Genomic DNA, 20,161 nt, shown 5'->3' with positions numbered 1-20,161 from the left:
AATGGGACCAGGGAAAGGTGCAATTACATGGTGCTGAAGTGAAGCAACCTGATGGGAAGCAGGACTGAGAAAAATAGATCAAGGCAAAGTTGGTGGATATATAAGTTATTAATGTATCTTTTAGGGTTGTCACAATTAGAGTTTGCACTTGTCTGTCTGATGAACTAACTAACTGATGAACAAGATAACTAACTGACTAATGAACTAACTAACTGATGAACAAGCTAACTGACTAATGAACAAGCTAACTGACTAATGAACTAGCTAACTGACTAATGAACTAGCTAACTGATGAACTAATTTCACAGAACGGACAAAATGACAAACTGGTTAACTAACTGACAAACTGGCTAACAGACTAACTGACAAATTAACTAGCCAACTAACTGACAAACTGGCTAACAGACTAACTGACAAATTAACTAGCTAACTAACTGACACACTGGCTAACTGACAAATTAACTAGCTAACTAACTGACACACTGGCAACTAACTGACAAACTGGCTAACTGACTAATTATCTAGCTAACTAACCGACAAACTGGCCAACAGACTAACTGACAAATTAACTAGCTAACTAACTGACACACTGGCTAACTGACAAATTAACTAGCTAACTAACTGACACACTGGCAACTAACTGACAAACTGGCTAACTGACTAATTATCTAGCTAACTAACTGACAAACTGGCTAACAGACTAACTGACAAATTAACTAGCTAACTAACTGACAAACTGGCTAACTGACTAATTATCTAGCTAACTAACCGACAAACTGGCCAACAGACTAACTGACAAATTAACTAGCTAACTAACTGACACACTGGCTAACTGACAAATTAACTAGCTAACTAACTGACACACTGGCAACTAACTGACAAACTGGCTAACTGACTAATTATCTAGCTAACTAACTGACAAACTGGCTAACAGACTAACTGACAAATTAACTAGCTAACTAACTGACAAACTGGCTAACAGACTAACTGACAAATTAACTAGCTAACTAACTGACACACTGGCTAACAGACTAACTGACAAATTAACTAGCTAACTAACTGACACACTGGCAACTAACTGACAAACTGGCTAACAGACTAACTGACAAATTAACTAGCTAACTAACTGACACACTGGCAACTAACTGACAAACTGGCTAACTGACAAATTATCTAGCTAACTAACTGACAAACTGGCTAACAGACTAACTGACAAATTAACTAGCTAACTAACTAACTAACTAGATAACTAAATGACAAAATGGCTGATTAACTGACTGACTGACAGAATAAGGAGTGCCGAGTCCTTGTCTAGATAACAGAGGAGCTCAGTAAACTTTTTGTTGTCAGTAACATAAATACTGTTTCTGACTGAAAGAAGAACAGCGTCCTCTGTCATGTGTCTGTTCTGTGGCAGTTGATGTAAAAATATCACTTCTCTTCATGTTTGTTGATCAGATGGTTTTGATACCAGAGCGTTTAAGTTTATACTCTGTATAAACACTGATGAGTGTTGTTGTTGTTGTAAACCTGAGTTATACTGCAGCGTGTGCAGCTGTTCAACGAGTCAGCGGCCCACACTGTGATAGCACAGCGTGTGTGTGTGTGTGTGTGTGTGTCACAGCGCTCAGATCAAAACAAGGCCTCATATTAAAACAAGGCAAGTTATATCAAACACAGGCAATATATAGAAATGCTAATAAAACCCTGTTACAGTCACAGCTGAGCTCACTATGAATAAAGTTGTCAACAGCCAGAACTGCTGCTGATGTAATAATAGATGATCAGGCTGAGCTGATCAGAGTGAAAAAGCCCAGATTTGGCTGTAATCTGATACTTGAGAGGAAAGACTGTGAAGTTCTGTGCTGCAGCCACAGACGATCATCAGAGTCGATCACAGAACGACCCTCCACACTGAGCAGGAAACATTGAGTCATAAACTTACCTCACTGTACTTGAAAGTGACATCAGCCAGGCTGCTGCTTTCACCCAGTAGACTCAGGTCCAGCTCGCTGGGGCCTGAAGACACACACAAAATCCACAACATGCATCAGACTGGAGTGGAACTGCTTGACATTTTGACTTTTCACATGTTTACTTGGTTTCCCACTGAGACAAAGACGTGAGAGGATGAAAGTGACTCATGTCTGTGTGGTTCGAGTGTGGAGCTGCAGATAGGAAATGATCAGCCCTCCTGAAATCTCAGTTTGTTCATCTCAGGCTGCGATAAATCCTAACCAAACAAGTTACTTTGTGGCAAAACATATCATCTTTGGTTGAATTGTTTCCAGAGAGGCAACAGATTTTATTTATAGTGACACTGTCACACTGAACTGAGGGTGCCAATTTCTGTTTGCTTTAATTATGACAATTTTTTAATTGTGACTTTCTATTAAATGTAATGTAATGTACTTTATTTCTATAGCCCTTTACAACAACCCACAGGTTTATAAAATAAGAGCATTATAGACACACAGCATTAAAAACACACAGTATAAAACAAACTCATGACACATAAACCAAAGGATAAAAAAGTGAAATAAGCACTCTCATGTCCTTTAAGGGAAATGGATATTCATTTTTATGTGTATATAACTCATACACAATGTAGTTCAGGTTCAAGTGGTTCCATTGTGGCTCTGTTCAACCCTTCCTCTGACCTCATCATTTTGTTGTGCAATTTTGGTTGTTATAATGACAATAAAGATCCTTTCCTGTCCTTTAAATATGTCATTTAAAAAACTAGATTTGAGAGACAAGATGACTGAACAATTCTTCAGTTATGTAATCACAATCTACAGGAAGAAGCTGCAGAACCCAGAGAAAAACCCACATAAACAAGGAAATGAGTGGTTACATTCACACCTGCTGTTAATACGGAGTCTCCAACCGACTGTGGGAGAAAAGTAAAGTGCCCAACAGAGAATTTTGACTTCTTTTTTCAAACATGTCAATGAAATTGCATCATTTTCAGAACTGAATATTACTGTAAGTCATTAATGCTATTAACATTTTAATGATTTTTAGTTTATCACTGCTGTATGTATACACAAAACATGCTTGTCTTCAACATAGTCATTTCCAAAGAAACAATAAAATAAAATCCATATGCAGGCGGACAACGTGTGACCTTGTCAAGACCAGTAGTTCTGAATGGAGACCAAAACCTGGTCCAAATGAGGCAATTGGGGCTAAGGTTGGGTAGAGATTAGGGTTAGGATTAAACCTGTTTTTTTGGAGTGGAAGTTGATGCAGTGTCCTTGAAAGAATAGAATAAAAGAAAAAATAAGTGTGAGTACTCCCCTTATCCATTATCCATATGAGGCGTGTATGTATGTCGTCATTACTAAATCATGAAACACTACATTATGAAAATCCTCAGTAAATAAAAGATACCACATGATGAGAGATCTACTCAAATATTTAGTCCGTATTAAAATAACTAAAACCTGGACTTTTGAAAATGTTTCACATTTTGCAATTGACATTTTCCAACAATGATTTAAACTTCAAACACAGTGCATTTTATTTGGTGTCCTGTGTTTATGCTGTTCCTCCAGGTCAGTCAACATTCACAGAAAATGTCAGTCTGAATCTCCAGATGTCAACATACGGATGAACATCTGCACTCTCATGTTCTAAGCATCACAACACAAAGCATACAAACAGAATATTGACAAACACCTGCGCTCAAAGTGAACTCCTTCTCAAAGCTGTGATAAAGTCTGACACACATTGCATCTTCCATCGCCTTCCTCAGTGGAAATGAATCGTAAATAATGCTTCCCCTCGGCTGATTCTTTTTTTTTCCTTCCCCCCATATGTTCGTGCCTCCTGATTAGAGAAGTGGCTTTGACTCTGTGAGGCAGAAGCTTCAAACATTCAGGCGGATTCCGGAGAGACTGTAGCTGTGAATTTCTCAGCTGCATTATGTTAAACAGCCTCAGACTGAACCAGATTTATGGAGAAAGTCAGCCAACAGAAACTGTTTTCGCTGCTCCTGACTGACGAGTCGGGAGCATGTCAGAGGAAATGTGGCCCTTGGTCAGCGGCGGTCTGAGGTTTTGACAGTGGGGAGATTTTCTTTGTCTTGAGGCCGGTGACGTCAGGCGGATGAGGCTTCGTTCTTCATCACCTCAGCTTCTGCTACGATAATCACACCCTGAGGATGGACACAGCTGGAGGAGAGGGGCAGCACTTTCCTCTCAGCTGAGAAAAGTAGCACTAACAGCAGCAGATGGACTTTCAGATGGCGATTTCTCTCATACAGTAGAGTGTGCCGCGCAGACTCCTGATCTATTTATAGTTTACACGATCTTTATGTTCCCTGCAGCTTTTCTTTATGCGTCTTCTTTGTGATGTAAAGACATCACCTGATGGTTTTTGAGAGGATGGAGACCTTTCATACTGGACTCCATTCAAGATGTTTCCCTTTTAATTCCTGCATATGGGAAACCTATAGTGGGTCATCATCATGGAAAACATCTTGACAAACATGTTGATGCCACAAAAAAGCATTGCAGAGTGCACAGACATGACGTAAATGACATGTCGCCCAGTCGTCCCTCATGAAGTTTGCTTTCTTAAACCACAAAGAACTAATTTGCATTAGATAATCTCAAGGAAAACAGGAAAAACAACACAGCTGTCTGTCAAAGACATGTTTACATACACATGTATGATTCCTTTATTACTCTGCAGAGAAAAGATTATAAATAAAACTCTAATGGGTAATGTCCACTATTGTACCTCACCAATCACACATACTGTACACACACATATACAGTGAGAGAGAGAGAGAAACTGAGCCATCTCAGGTTTTTTCCACAGTACTTTGTTAAGTTTTGTGTTGTTTATGTGTCCAGAGTACACCAGTGAACCTGAGGAGCTGTGATGAGCAGATAACAATGCACACTGTCTCCGAGTAATCAAAGACTGATTCTAACCTCATTGTTTCAGTGCTTCTCATAAATCAATGTTAACCCTGCTTCGGTGGTTGCTATGCCAACCCTTGTGGTAACCAGGGAGATGGTGGGTGATGTTTTTTGGTTTGTTTTTACTTCTCTTCTCTCTGCACTGCACACCCGGAGTGGCAGTTGTTCAAAAGAAAACAAATCTGTTGGCTTGTTTCGTCATGTTTCGTCATGTTTCGTCATTGTTGGCCCCACACTGCAGAGATAGGCCCTCTGCTGCATCATGCAACGCACCATTAACATGTCATATTATGTTATTTCATTTAATATAACTATATAATTATGCGTTTCTATTGTGATCTCAACATGTGCAATGTACACAACTGCAAAAGATAATTTATATACATACAAAGACTGCTCGAACTGCAATGAATGTAATACATTGTGTTTTCAGACTTTTATTTATTTACTTCAACAACTGACGTAGAATGGGATGCTTTTATTTAGAGCATCAGAAATGTTTTAAGGGAGGCATTAAAATGCTACTTTTAATTTTGAAATGAATAAATAAATAGAAATGGAAATGGAAATGATGCATTTAATTTACTGTATTTCAGCGTCTGCATAGGCTGCTTTGTGTGTGGCTCTATGTTCGTAGCAAACCTCGAGCAGACAGACTACTATAATACTGTTTATTTATTGCAAGTCATCGTCATTACCTTTATCATAATCATAATCAGAATGATGTGCTGCCCAGTATCTAATCCATCCATCATATCCACTTTGACACATACCACATTTTGCACAGTGATAAAATCATTCAAAAGTTCTCTAAGGAAGTAAAAGCAGCAACATAGTAAGTATTTTAGAAGAATGACTCACATTTCATTAACATGGGATTAGTGATTGGATTATAATGACCACTTTTAATTCCTTTATATACTGCTGTTTATATAATTGTCTGATCTTGCATTGTGATGAGTTTGTTAATTATTTTCTATGACAGAAACACAATTGGCCATTTTAATCTCCCACAGCTCAACGGGACGTCTTCATATGCCTTCGTTTCCTTCACCCACAGACACGTGTGAATGTCATTTAATAATAATTTATAGGAAAAGTCAGCAATAGGCAGACATACTGCCTGGGATAACCTACGTAAAGATAAAAAAATGTTTCTTGTCATGAAACGTGTCTCATCATCTCACCAGCTGCGGGCTCTTTGGAGGGAAACAGCTTGTTGTCCAACGTCATGCTGATGTCACAGAAAACCTCCTCCTCATCTCGGTCGGCATCCAACTGCAAGGAGGAGAGGGAAGAACTCCAATGTGATACTTCAGTCATGTGCTGATTATAATATGTCATTTACACCTGCTTTATCCGACTGTAACACCATCATCACAGACGCACTTATGAATTCATGGACATGTAACACACTCTATGTTTATGGGATTTATATTTGACATCCGGCCTGTCGGCTTAGCTCAGGTGTCGTATCTGTTCTTATCGACAACAACAATGCTAAAAAAACAACAAAGCAAAGACCATATTTTCACTCACAGCCCACACACGGACACTGAGGTCCACTAAAATGAAAGTCATGATGGCCTTAACCTACAGCATCATAAGTAAAACGGACATGCAGAGACATCAGAGTTAAGTTGCTGTGACATCCTGAATGAGACTCATTATAAGATCAAACAGGGAAAAAAATGAGCTCTGGTCCTGGGAGCAGCACACTCTGAATATTCTGTAGAAACTTTAATCACACTACGCTCATTATCATCCTCCTGCTCTGTCTCTTGGTCTGATTCAGATTAATCAGCGAACGCTCAAATGCCTTCCTCTGCACGTACAGTCTTCACTGTGAATGAGGCAGGAGCTGAATGAAGAAGAAGAATCTTTGTGGTCCTTCCGTTCTCGCCGGACCAGCTGAAAGGCGACCGCAGTGGCCACTTTATAAGGCACACCCATTCCACTGCATAGTTAACGCAACTATCTAATCAGCCAATCACACGGTAGCAACTTGGTGCATTTACACATGAAATCATGGTCACGACGACCTGCTGGTGTTCAAACTGAGCATCAGAATGGAGGAGGAAGGAGATCTAAGTGACTTTGAACGTGGCATGGTTGTTGAGAAGGCAACAGTAACTCAAATAACCAGTTAGTTACAACTAATGTATCTTCAGCATTGTGTCAAACTTTGAAGCACATGGGCTACAGCAGTAGTAGACCAATCCTGACACTTTATTAGATGCACTGTGTACCTAATAAAGTGGCTGGACTGGACATAATTGCTCACAGTTTCAGATGTGGGAGTCATTATTTAGAGCTGGGGTTAGTTTCTGAGGCACTTTTCTGTTGAACCAATAAATAATATATATATATATATTTTTTTATTGAAAAGAAGGATAACATAGTCAGGGTTTGTATTAATAATGTATTGAAATACAGTAATAAACTAATATTTTCACATGGAATGATTGCACCTACAATAGCTACAAATTACAAGGATAGGCCCGTAATCCACCAAAAAAAGTCACGATAATCACGCTTCAACTCAGTTAATATCAATTATTGCCATAAAATAATTATTTGAAAGTTAAAGACTGAGTTTTGCCTTTGAGTGAATGTTAATTGTAGGGATGCACTATATTGGAATTTTTGCAGATATCAGATATAACGGGAATGCTTGGGCTGATGACGATACTGATATTATATTAATTATTAATAATAAAATAATAATAATAATACTTATTTAGGCTAATTGATAGAGCATTCCCCTTATGGTCATGTTTTTTGTTTCTTTCTTTCATGTTTCCTGTTTTATTTTGAAACTTACCCCTCCTCTTGTTTCAGATCACTTCACTTCCTGCCCCTGTTCTTGATTGTCACCCTCATTAGATTCACCTGTGTCTCGTTGTCTCCCTCCACCTCATGTATATAAGCTGCGCTGCACCCCTGTGTCAAATGTCCTAGCTTTCTTGTAGTTTATCGTGAGCTGTTTTCCTGTTATCAACCATTTTTGGATTTGTTTGCCTGAACTGATTGATCTTTGTGTACCAAACCAGCCGTTTGAGATAAGTAAGGTGATTTTGCTTTAAAACCTGATTCCTCTGACTGCATCAGGTCACTCATTTCTCTTTTCAGGCATCAAGTGACACTGATGTGTCTTTTTATATCCAAAACTATGTTCCTCCAACAAGGAGGTTTGTGTAAAACCCCATTCATTTTCACAAGTGCCAGAGTGAGAGTCCTTAGAGTGTTATTCATTCCAAGGGCAAAGGAAAAAAGCTCCTCCGCTCAGTTATGCGAATGATTTGGCGTCAAGTGTCCTTAATATCAACCGCCCTTTGCAGGGAAACACAATGGGTTTGTATTAGAATACAAAGTGAAGCTGTGTCCTAATGATCCACAGCCACCAAAAACGGGTGTAAACACAGAGCTCTGAAAGACTGGTCTAATACAGTTGAGCACATCGACACACATTTTTAGATGGAATGAGCTTAGATTTCTTATGTAACTTCCACCAATCCCTCCTTCTCTCCTTCTGTGTATACACTTTTTCTGCCAACTTTGGTGCCACATTTACCAAACATTAACCACATTATTCATATTATATAAAATCTTTATATAGTCAAACAGCGGAACTGGGTAATTCCACATTGTACAAGTGCTGTGGAGGGAGGAGAGAGTTGAAGCTGTCACATTTCTAAACATCTACATATTCAATACGTGTGTGTGTGTGTATATATATATATATATATACACACACACACAGTATGTATGTACATGTATGTATGTATGTATGTACACAGTGTATATATGCTATGCTACGCTACTTTTCTGTAGCTGCCAAACTTTGGAAAGAGTTAGCTATAAATAATAGTTCTCTATAAATAAAGTTGACTTATCTAGTGCATTTGAGCTTGCTGTGTATCAGGATGTGTGAAGTCCTCTCTTTCATTAATCAAGTGATTCTTTTGTTGGGGTTAGTTTTAGTTTCTAACTTCTTGAGAAATAAAACCATGTGATCATATTTGTATAAAACATAGCTCATGTTTGTACATTAGGTGTCCTGCGTTCAGAGTTCATTGTCAAATCATAACTTTAAAGTGGATAATAAGCTAATCCTACGTTGTGTTGCGTTAAAAGTGAGTTCTCTTGGTCTTGTTAATCTAAACTTCCTGCCTGGAGGCCTTACAAAGATGGCTGCAGAGTGCGGGACCTTCCTCAAGAACCAACGATCATTTCGAGGAAAAGGTGACGGAAAATCAATATCATAATGGCTGCAACCTAACAGAGGATGAAAGTGCCAAAATCTTATCTCGGAGTTGTTGTTTTTTTATAAAGTGCACTTACAAAGTTGGGGTCATGTAAAAAGGCCTCATCCATTAGAAGATTAAAGGAAACACATGAGTCACTGAAACTGTCTTAGAAGCAGGTTAAAAGCAGCCCCTGGTGAGGCTGAACCTGTTTTCAGGAGAATATTTGATCTCACGGCTTAATCCGTTTTTTGGTCATTTTAATTCATGTGAAGTTTGGGAATGTGATTCTCCTGCAAACCTCAACCCTTCACGTTTTCTTGATATAAAGATCAAAGTGTGTGCACGTAACTTTCATTAAACATCGCGCTTTAACAGCTCAATAAACCGATGAATTTTGTTGAAACAGGTATTTTCACCTTTCAAAGATTAAATGATGTAAAGGCTACAAATGCACTAACACACACACACACACACACAATGAGAGTGATATTAAAAACAAATCATTTTAAACCCTTAATTCATTAAATGAATCGCCCAGCCCTATTTGAAAATTGTCCATCTGTGTGTTGTGACAGCGTCACTCGTTTGTGTGCATTGTGTACATAGACTTGATGCACTTTGTTCTCTATGTTGAGAATAAATGGAGAAATCCTGCATTTTTAACTTTTCACAGATGTTTAGTTTTCTTCAGTTAGACACATCGTGATGTATCGCTATATGATTGTCTTGCATAATCGTTGTATCGCAATGTTATTGGTATCATGTATCGAATCCTCTTAAGACCATCGTGATCATTTATTTTGATTTAATGGCTGTAGAAGTGTCAAATGTTCAGTGAGTGAGTGCTTCTGCCCTTTTCCAAGATAACGTTCACTGTCCATATCTGGCAGTTATTCAACCGTTTAGGAATTACTGTACTGAGAAGATCTTGAAAACGGTCTAGGAGTTATGGTAATAAGAAATACGCATGCCAAATCCTGTTGGCGACGACAGGATGATCACAGAAGGGTTAACTGATCAATAACTTCAAAAGAAAGTTGTCTACCCCAGTTTTACATAATACGTAATCGCTGTCATCGTAAAACAAAGATAACTGTCCATGCTTTTACTCATTAACGATGAAGCCTGTATCTCATTTATATTCCAGGAGTAATGGACAAATGACAAACCCCTGGAGAGACAAGAGACCCGGTGGGACGTCACAAGGTGCGTGTTGTTTGTTTCTACCTGCGTGGCATCGAGTAGCATGTGGGAAGGAAGCTGTGGCTGATCGCTCTCAGGGAATACTTAATTAGATTGCTCCTTTTTCTTTCAGTCCAGGCCACAACAAATAATTATCCCACCTCACTGCAATTTCCTGTTTGGGTTTTTATTGCAAATGTATGGTAGAGTCAGCCTGCATGAAAAAGAATTGTGTGGCATTTATGTGTATTTTCACGCCCTTATATGAAGAAAATCGAAATGGAAAAATCTGAGAAAATGCGCAACAACGCCGGGCGTTCATTTGCGCTGTAAGTCGCCAGTACGATGAGTCAACTCGATGAAACGTCGTGAATTAATAGACTTGCAGACAACGTGTATCGACAGTGTCGACAATGCTGAGTAATGACTCACTGTGACTGTTCTTTTAAAGAGTCATGTTTTCCAAGATTGAATCTGACATTTAAAATGAAGGCAGCGTTTTCTCACAAAAGCCAAAGCAATTAAGCCTCAGAGTTTGTTGCAGCATTCATTAGAGGGGAGAGTATTGAGCCTTTCCTCTTCGGATAATTACTGAGGCGTGGGTGGAATCGAATCCATTTAGGAATTTAATCTAATATTTAAATTTTGTTTTCATGCTCGGAGGAGCTCTGTTCTGTTTGCACATTTTTACAAACACTGATTGTGCTGTTTGAGTGTGTACAAAGCATAAATATTAAAACTATACACACATTTTCTGTGTGAAAAAACCTAATGGCAACACTCCCATACATATTCATTCCTCTATTAGTTTACATTGTCTCATTGGATTCTTAATTGTTTTCAGTTTATAATGTATTTATTATGTATGATTCCTAATTGCCTTTTAAATGAAATGTAAATATTATGTATCATAACACCTTAATACAGTGGAGATTATCCTGCATACTTTATTGAAGTATATTAAGAATTTCAGATGTTAACGGTCTGAAATCATTCAAACATGAACAGTTCTCTCTCCGCAGGGAGGAGGACTACATGACACAGCACTGTGACTCAGACGGATCAATAACTCCACAACCAGAGTGTGTGCAGTCACATCCTGATGGCTGCTGGAGCTCTGTCTTACATGACACGGCTGCCTGGATGCACCAAACCAATCTGGCGAATTAGATCCCAGTGGTCTAATTAAGACCGGGGCCTCAATTCCAACTGCATTAACGAGCTTCTACCTTCAATACAATCAGCAGCAAAACAGATATCGCAAAGATTTGTGCACTTTCTCTGTAAACTCCTCAGCTGGCTTCTTTTCCACGTACTTGAAGTGCTCAACAAACATCACAAAACCAACCTCCTACTACTTGTGTTACCATTGAAATGTATCACGCACAACCACAATCTTACAATATGAACCTAAATTTGGCTGCTTTTGAAGTGCATAGAGATAAAGCATGTGTAAACATAATCCTAATATTCCAGTCTTACTGTCACAATAAGGCCCCTCTCTTGAAAGTATTTGACCAGAGGAATGGTGTTTTGTTTGAAGTTGGTCAGGCGGCGGTCGATGGCCTTGGGATTGTCGTCGGGCCGTCCCTGCTGCTCGGCTCGCTTCTGCAGCCTCTCCTTCAAACGGTGATTGGTGCAGGCGAGGAACACGACCAGGTCAGGAGTGCATATCTGAACGGGGAGAGAAGATTTGAGGAGCATTAAAGCCACAGCGGGCAAAACACTCAGCTTGACCTTCATTCACACGAGATCTGAGGAAACCAGTGAACTAGTGCAGGGGTCAGACTCAATTTTAAATTCTATGCTCTCAGGTCAAAATACCAAAACCTTAATTTGCACAAGAATGATGAGTTCACTCTCGGTCATTTCTGACTACATACATTTTATTTCCCAGCAGTTTATGTTTGCAGCAGGTCCACCACCTGAACTTCATTGGGTTTGAATCATCACGCCAGAGCTTTGAGACTGCAGCCTTGATCCAGCAGCTGCTCCTCTGATGATTCGGTTTTAATCTCGGGATTGTGACACAGTCCTGGACTCCCAGCAGGAGGAGAGAAAGTCATTACCTGCAACATGCAGCCACACACTTTCTGACCTCAGCAACAGAACATTACTTTGGGATCCAGTTATGAGTGTCAACCGTTTGTGTGAATGTCTTCATTCCAGTGGGTGCTGCTCTTTGAAACAGAGGGAGCTCATTTTAGGCCCAGTTAGTTATACATAAATTCTGCAGGAAACATGAAAATTATGTAAAACTGAAATGTTATAATAGTGTTTCTATTTACAGTGTATATGTACAAGCGAAAATGGTCTATGTCGCCGAGCAAACAACACAACGACCAGCTGCAAAATCCACACAGGACTGAGGCAGAAAAGGCTCTGCTGTCGTGTATGTTTCTGCAACGCTGTCAATCAAAAACTGACTCCGCCTTTCAGACAGTTCCTCCAATCATCATGCAAAATCCCACAGTCCGCGCCCGTCCACTGTTTCATTGACTCAGAGAGAAGCTGAGCTTTCATGGAAAATCACGTAAGAAGAGCCTTCTGATTCTGAACAAGCTATTGACACGTTTTACTGGGCCTTTATCTACCTACCTACATTAGATGTTACCATAATATCAGTGTGAATATAATAAACTAATACCCCTCTCATTACAATCAGGAGCTACAGCATGACTACAGAACCTGTTGCCAAGATACAACCGAGTGCAAGTGCTCTGCATTTAAAAATAAAAAATAGCCCAGGAGTCAGAGCAGCAGCAGCAACAGCAGCAGCAACACTGACTGACTTCATGGAAATTCAGAAGGAATTCAGAAGTTTGAGCATTAATCACTCTTCACATTCTGTAGCTGCTCACCGAGAGAACTGCACCACGCCGTGGGAACGTTCCTCTTAAGAAGTGTCAAAATGTGTGTGCGTGTGTGTGTGTGTGGGGGGGGGGTATTATTATTCATCATTGTCGTTTGTTATCCTCCTGTCTTTGAAATCCACATGAGGGAAACAAACGAACCCAACACTGTGCATTTGATCTACCACAGACGAAAATAGAAACAACGGCTTTGCTTTTTGAGGTGCATGCCACTTTGACAACAGGACTCAGTTTCTCGGTCTTCAAATTAAAGTTTCTGTTTCCATAGCAACATCACTTCTGTGTGTATGCGTGTGTGTGTGTCTGTGTGTACACGTGTGTGTTTTTTACTGTTAATGTGGAGCAGCAGCAGCCAGACACTAGAGTTACATCTGATGAGGAAATGTAGTTGATGTCCTCATCTACTGCAAAGCACTGATCTTCTGGTGCCACATATGCTTATATATACATATACAATACTATATACGTATACTGAGTCCTGATCTGATTATTGTATTTGCTGAGATAACAAAAAAAAAAAGAAAATGGTTTGATGTCAGTAAAATTTAAAATATTCCTGACTGAAGTGAAGTGATTGACAATCTCTGATCAGTTCAAAAATGCTCAAATACGATACTTGAGATCGGGATCGTCCTTCGTATGAAACATGGAGTTTTCATCACTCGAGCACGATAGACTCCAGACTCCCGGGGGAGCAGGCAACAGTGATACTGTCACTTGTTTTTGAGGTCAGAAATTAAGTACGTACACAGACACACATGCACGCACACACACGCACCGAGCCCTAAATAAGGTGCATAAGCAGGCTGACGTTGAACCCATCGCTGTGCCAAACCCTACAGCTTATACCCTTTTAGGGATGTTCCATTAAATGCACTAAATTGAAAGGAAAAAAACAAACAAACAAGCTGACAAATAAACTGATGTCAGTGAGTCAACACTGAAATGTAAAAAACACGGCTTCCTGTTGTGCTTCAGAGGAAGGTCGGCATGTATTTACTTAATACTGATTTTTTTTTGAAAGCACTCAGTGGAATGATATTGTTTTTTAGACTGTTGGTTTCGACATCTTTATGCACTAAATAAAATATCAGAAACATGATACTGACAGTGTCTCGCGCAAATGAACAATCACACTTTGGTTGTGTGAACACCTTTTGTGCTTTTGGTGAACCAGACGTGTAACAGTCACGGCGCTGAATCTGAACTAACTCAGATAAAGCGCTGAACTTTTCAGAATTGGTTTAAAAAAACAAATTCGATTGCAGCTATTGTGAGTGGAACTAATAATAATAATCATAATAAGAATGGACTACTTCCTGAAATTGACCTTCTCTGTAGTTCAGACCAGTTAAGGCTGGTACATGAAGAAAGAGCTGAATATGGGCACGAGTCCAGAGAACTGCTCGCATTTGGTTATTTTCCTTCCTTTCTGCTCTTGCACGCATGTGGAGCTATCAGGCATCTCAGTCTGTCTCCATAAGCACAACTGTGTGGGTGTTCTCTCTGAATGACATGCAGCAACACTCGAGCAGGTAATGGTATGACGTTATTATTATTATAATAATAACTAAATAATCTGCTGATTACATTCTTGTTGAACCATCTTAATGTCACGGCCCTGGCCGTTATGCTCCTCTTCCTGTGTGTTGCTGTGTGAAGACTCCGTGCATGCAGATTCTGTGTGCCATCCCTCCTCCCCTGTTGGTGCACCTGCTTCCTGCCTCTCCCCACCATCTGCATCCCTCGGACGACCCACCTTTCTACCACCGTGCCCCACTTCCAGCTCACCTGCCCCAATCCTCCGCATGTATACCAGCAGTTGAGACTCAATCAGTGGGCACTGTGATTTCATGTGCCTCTGTAAACAGTGTAGGGCGTCATATATTAATTGTGATCCGTTTGGTTAGTTATTCATTGTCTAGTCAGGCCAGACTCAGGGATACTAATGTTTTGTATTTTAGTTTGGTTCCCTGTACCCTTTTGTTTTCCTCCTCCAGTTCTTTGGCGTTGAATAAATACAGTACATATATTAAAGTATTCTTTGTTCAATGTATGTGATTGAATGTGTAAATACAGGGCGGACCTGATATCCTTTTCTTCTGAGCCTTCACCTTCACACTTTGCTGTAACCTCACAGGAAAACAAAGGAGCGAAAGCGTAACACGGCAAACAAAAAGTAATTATGTAACATCCCTGCCTTTGTCACTTCCCCCATCTGCTTGCAGAAATCTCCCAGCAGGAGGTGGATGAAGCCACGTGCGCTTGAAACACACCGTCGATTCATTCTTAAAGCAAAAATGTATTTAAATACAAACTCTCTTTGACGTCGGAGAGAGAGTTGGCGACGTCCACGAGAAAAATGCTCCTGTGCTGCTCTGCTTTCTTGCATTTTTCTTCCCCATTGTGATGGATAATTGTTCACATGTCAGAGTGACAGCTCCATACAGCAAACTGATCGATAACTAACTGGTACTGCTTCACCACTATGTTTACTCTCAATCATATTGATGTTTTTTCGCTCTGAATGACCTGTTCATCATTCACGGCGTTACATAACAAGTTCATTTTCTTTTCTTTTTTAAATAAAAACAATGGGGATTGCTTAGATGTGTGTCTGCTGGATCTAAGGACCCTGGGATAAAGGGATAAAACACGAGATATAAATAAAGATATAATAAATAATAGATGGACTGATGCCTCCATGCTCGATAGAAGTGCAAAAAGGCTTGAGGCTTGATGCAGAGAGAGCAGGCCTCCCTGGGCTGCTAAAAAAGTGAGCAGAACTGTTCTGGAGGCCCACAGGAGTGGGTCATAAATGGCTGTTGTGATGTTGTTAAGGGCAAAGTAACAGCATGGAAGAAAGAAAGACTAATGCAAATGGATGCTGTGGGTCCTCAGAGGATTGCACTGTCACCCTTGAGCAGCATGGGTTGGATAAATATACTTATCCCTCCATCATCTGATCCCAAATAAAGCACAGAACAGTATGGCGCTGAAATAGATTATATTTAAGAAATGTATCACATTAACCTTGACCGTCATCAGAGATTCCACGTTAAATCAAAAATACTGACTTGGTTCAGTATTTCAGTTTACACACACAGTTTCGGACAAGGCTCTTGTGGTTGCTGTGTTGTCCGAAGAAAGACGCCCCCGCCGTATGATTTCTGGCAACAGAACTGCAGTTTATAAGTCAGAATGCCAAGTCAGACTCCAGTCCATCAGACTATGAATTGCATCATCTAGGTATGTTAGTCCGATTAAGACTACCTCGATATAAGATGGACCAACGTGTTTACATGACATTCAGAAAACCAAATTATTGTATTGTATTAGTTCAAATAACTTTGAACATGCATGTAAACACACTGAGTGATTACACAATAGAGCCAGCGGTGTTATGGTCAACCACCGACACCCACCCAATAATGCAGCTCATGGCACGTCCACACTAGATGCTAGTAGAGTTACTTAAATACAGAAAACTGCTGATAAGTGTCAGAAATGCCAAATTTTACTAAACCTAATCCCAAGCCTCACTATCCGTCTCAAAAACATCATAAATGAAAGCTGAAGACAGATGTGCTGGTGTCCATACTACACTGTCATTGACTCCTTGTTGTCTCCTAATACTACTACTACTACTAATAATAATAATAATAATTGAATACTGTATTTGACAGGGAGGTGTTGAATTAGCTGGAGGCCAGGTGTTATATAGTTAAAGGTGGTTCTGGTCATGATGTGAGTTAGAGAGTTGAACACGTGCAGGAAAAACACTATCATACATATCGTACATAGAGCACCTTTATAGTAGCACAAAGTCTGTTTGAGAGGATGGACGAGCCAATATAGAGGCCTGAGATTGAGAATATCGAATCCTATCGAATGACTAGTATCAGACTAAATACTATCTTACATAAAATGTAAATGTATGGTTTGTAAATCAGAACTTTTTGTGGAAATAATACTTTATTTTTGGCTCTGTCTGTCTGTGTCTTGCAATCTGAGCAACAGAGGCTTGTTAGAATTTGTGATAGACACACGTTGCCCATAAATTTTGACCCTGATGTGGAACACACAACCTTCTGACCTGGAGTCAGACGCTCTACCGGCTTGTTGCGTGAATGGGGCGAAGTCTGCCATCTCTGATTGCCTTGTTATTATTATTTTGAGCTAATATCACACAGAGCAACACACACACACATACACACAATTAATCCATATCTGGCACATGTTCTGCACTAAATGATCTCCCAGTAGTTACACTCGCTCCACAGATTAATTCTCCACTGCACTACTTTCTTTCCTTCCCAATCTGTCTCCGGCTTTCATCTTTTATCGGGTTCTCCATCTCTCTTTCGCTGTCTCAGCCTTTCTTCTTCCCATCTCTGGCTTGTGTCCACACGTAAAATCTTTGCCGCTAATGACGGAGAGTCATTGTCACTCCCAGTCTTTGTCTTCAGCATGGGCTTATTAAAGAGTAGCATGTTTAGACACAGTCATTTATTTTCTGTTCAGTAGAGATGAGCTAATCAAAAAAAAAATAAAGATTCTAAGCCAAATTTAACTATATAGCTCCAAGCATCGCATAAATAAACCCAAATCTAAATAAAGAAACTCGATGGGCGGACCATTGACTTCTTAAATCTTGCATTATAGGAGATGAATGTACAGAAAAACACAGTACAGCACTAGTACAGTTATTTATCTTCATATGGCAGGAACCAGCCAATGTGGCCTGAAGGCACTGAGTCTGGACAATAAATCAATCCAGCACATTAACTCTCTCTTTAAAACTACCCCAAAATATTAAGTGGTAGTTAGCGAGCTTTAAAGGTAGCCAGACAAAACAGTTATAGAATATTGATGCCACCTCAGGGCTCGATGGGACAGCGTGGGGGTTGGCTGTCCCCGGCCGCTCTGGTAGGCTGGATTATTAGGTTATTTGTTACATCATAAAAAGTAATCCAAGTACTTTAAAGTGTTTTGTGACTTGTTAACCCCCCACATTGTCTGTGACTGCCATTTACACTGCACACGCCTGGTAACGGGGAAAACAAGCAGTGATCATGGTGACAGATGGGTGTCAAAGACAGGGGAACACAAGCTCAGCACAGTTTACATAAACTGCTGAATTCCTGTCAGGTCGGGCTTGGTTAGTACTCTCTGGGGCACCACCGTTTACAGCTAAGTTAATAGTCTTTAGTAAACATGACAAGTTTTTCATCACGGTCAAACTTTCAAGCTGCTCGTAAATATTTAATTATTGTAAATGATATTGTTGGCTTTGTTTTGGACCGGGAGCCACACATGGTCTCATCCTCAACAACACCAGGTCTCAGCATCATATTTGTCCGACCGCACCGTTGTTATTTTCTCTATTTGCGTCTGAGCCAAACAAAAGGCCCTTTAATAACCAGTTGTAAGTTAATTCAATTGTAAATCCCAGAGCCGCAGCATGTGTGCATTACACTCTCGTCCAATCACCAGTGAGTGTGACGAGCTGCTTCTGAGTGGTTGCCGGGACACGATTATAAAGACAAATGTAAACATGTTATCTATGCGCTTTTATCTGCGGCGAACTTCCTCAGTTCCTTATTTAACCGTCTGCTGCCAATTTTACACAATGCCATCCACCCTTTGTGCTGCCCTTCAATAAAATAAATCAAGATTATCTATTTTGAAAAGTCATTAACCAATTTATAACTTCAGGGAAAATGTTGTGGAAATACCCGTTAATTCTCGAATGTTCAGATATGAGTTTATGGTCTCCGCTGATGTAGAGACACTACAGGGAAGTATCGCGTCTAATTTGTTTGCAGCAACTGAAATTGGTGATTATAACCATGGTAATTGCTCTACAGTGAGATTTATCAAACATGGGGGGGAGGTGTGATTGTTCTGGGATCGTGTGGCGAGAAGTCCCTGGCTCCGTGTGCGACTCAGCCACAAATATCATCTCGTTTGTTTTCCTTTCCTCAGGCAGTGATCAGACAGAGGCTTTACTGTACAGAGTGCAGTCTGTCGTCAGGCGAGGTCGACCAGGAGACAGCAGTTACCACATTATGAGCTCTTTCTTGAGCACAGACAAAAAAATAGGGAAGGAATAAACAATTACAGGGGAGATAAGAGAGAATATAATATGATATAATGTAATGCAGGTGACACCTGAAAGCCAAGACAGGTGTATATATAGAGATATCTATATATATATACATATATATAGATATATATATATATATATATATATATATATATACATATATATATATATATATATATAGATATATATATATATAGATATATATATAGATATATATATTCACAGACTCATGGATAGAACGACTGTCTCTGTCCCTGCATTTTCAAAATGTTGTTTATAAGAGCTCACAAAGGATTTTTCACATCCATTTAATAATGTTTCCAAGATTTTAATTGCTTTGTTGCAAAGGCTGAATAAAACAAATGAAAAGTGAAGATAATTAACTGTAACCTAACTGAATCTAATGTTGTAAATGAGCCGTTTGATTGGAGCTTTTGGGCTTTTCCTATTAAAAAGAAATATAGTGTAACAGTAATTTCCGTAGAAACTATAATACCCTTTTAACGTTTAACGCCATGGTACAGGAAAATGAATTAATCCTGTCCAAATGGGTGTTGAGACTCTGTTGTCCATCCCTTGGGTCCCTTGTATTACAACTAAAATGACCGGATTAAATAGTGGGTCTCGACTTGCACTGACCCAGATGGACTCTAAACCATTTCCCCAACCACTCTAAAAGTCATTGAGTGCTCATTTAAAACTTGATGAATGTTAAGTGAGTTTCAATGTGATGAGGAGAATCAATTCCTCTAAAAGCAATCGAATGTTGTGTCACAAAGTTGGCTGCTTGGTGCGTAAGGGATATATTCCCAT

General features: G+C 39.7%; 1 protein-coding gene across 1 annotated transcript in view; it reads right to left on the bottom strand.

Moving 5' to 3' along the window:
* ak5 (adenylate kinase 5) overlaps nucleotides 1-20,161 on the bottom strand; it is a 54,910-nt gene that overhangs the window by 20,908 nt on the left and 13,841 nt on the right. Inside the window, exons 6-8 of the mRNA XM_058644305.1 lie at nucleotides 11,849-12,040; nucleotides 6,122-6,212; nucleotides 1,946-2,019 (exon numbers count right to left, since the gene is read on the bottom strand). Of these exons, the coding sequence (XP_058500288.1) occupies nucleotides 1,946-2,019; nucleotides 6,122-6,212; nucleotides 11,849-12,040 (357 nt within the window). The remainder of the gene's footprint in view (nucleotides 1-1,945; nucleotides 2,020-6,121; nucleotides 6,213-11,848; nucleotides 12,041-20,161) is intronic.

This window comes from Solea solea, chromosome 1 (genome assembly GCF_958295425.1).
Source record: "Solea solea chromosome 1, fSolSol10.1, whole genome shotgun sequence".
Taxonomy (NCBI): Eukaryota; Metazoa; Chordata; class Actinopteri; order Pleuronectiformes; family Soleidae; genus Solea; species Solea solea.
The sequence above is the reverse complement of the archived record's forward strand: the minus strand, read 5'-3'. Positions and strand labels throughout refer to the sequence as shown.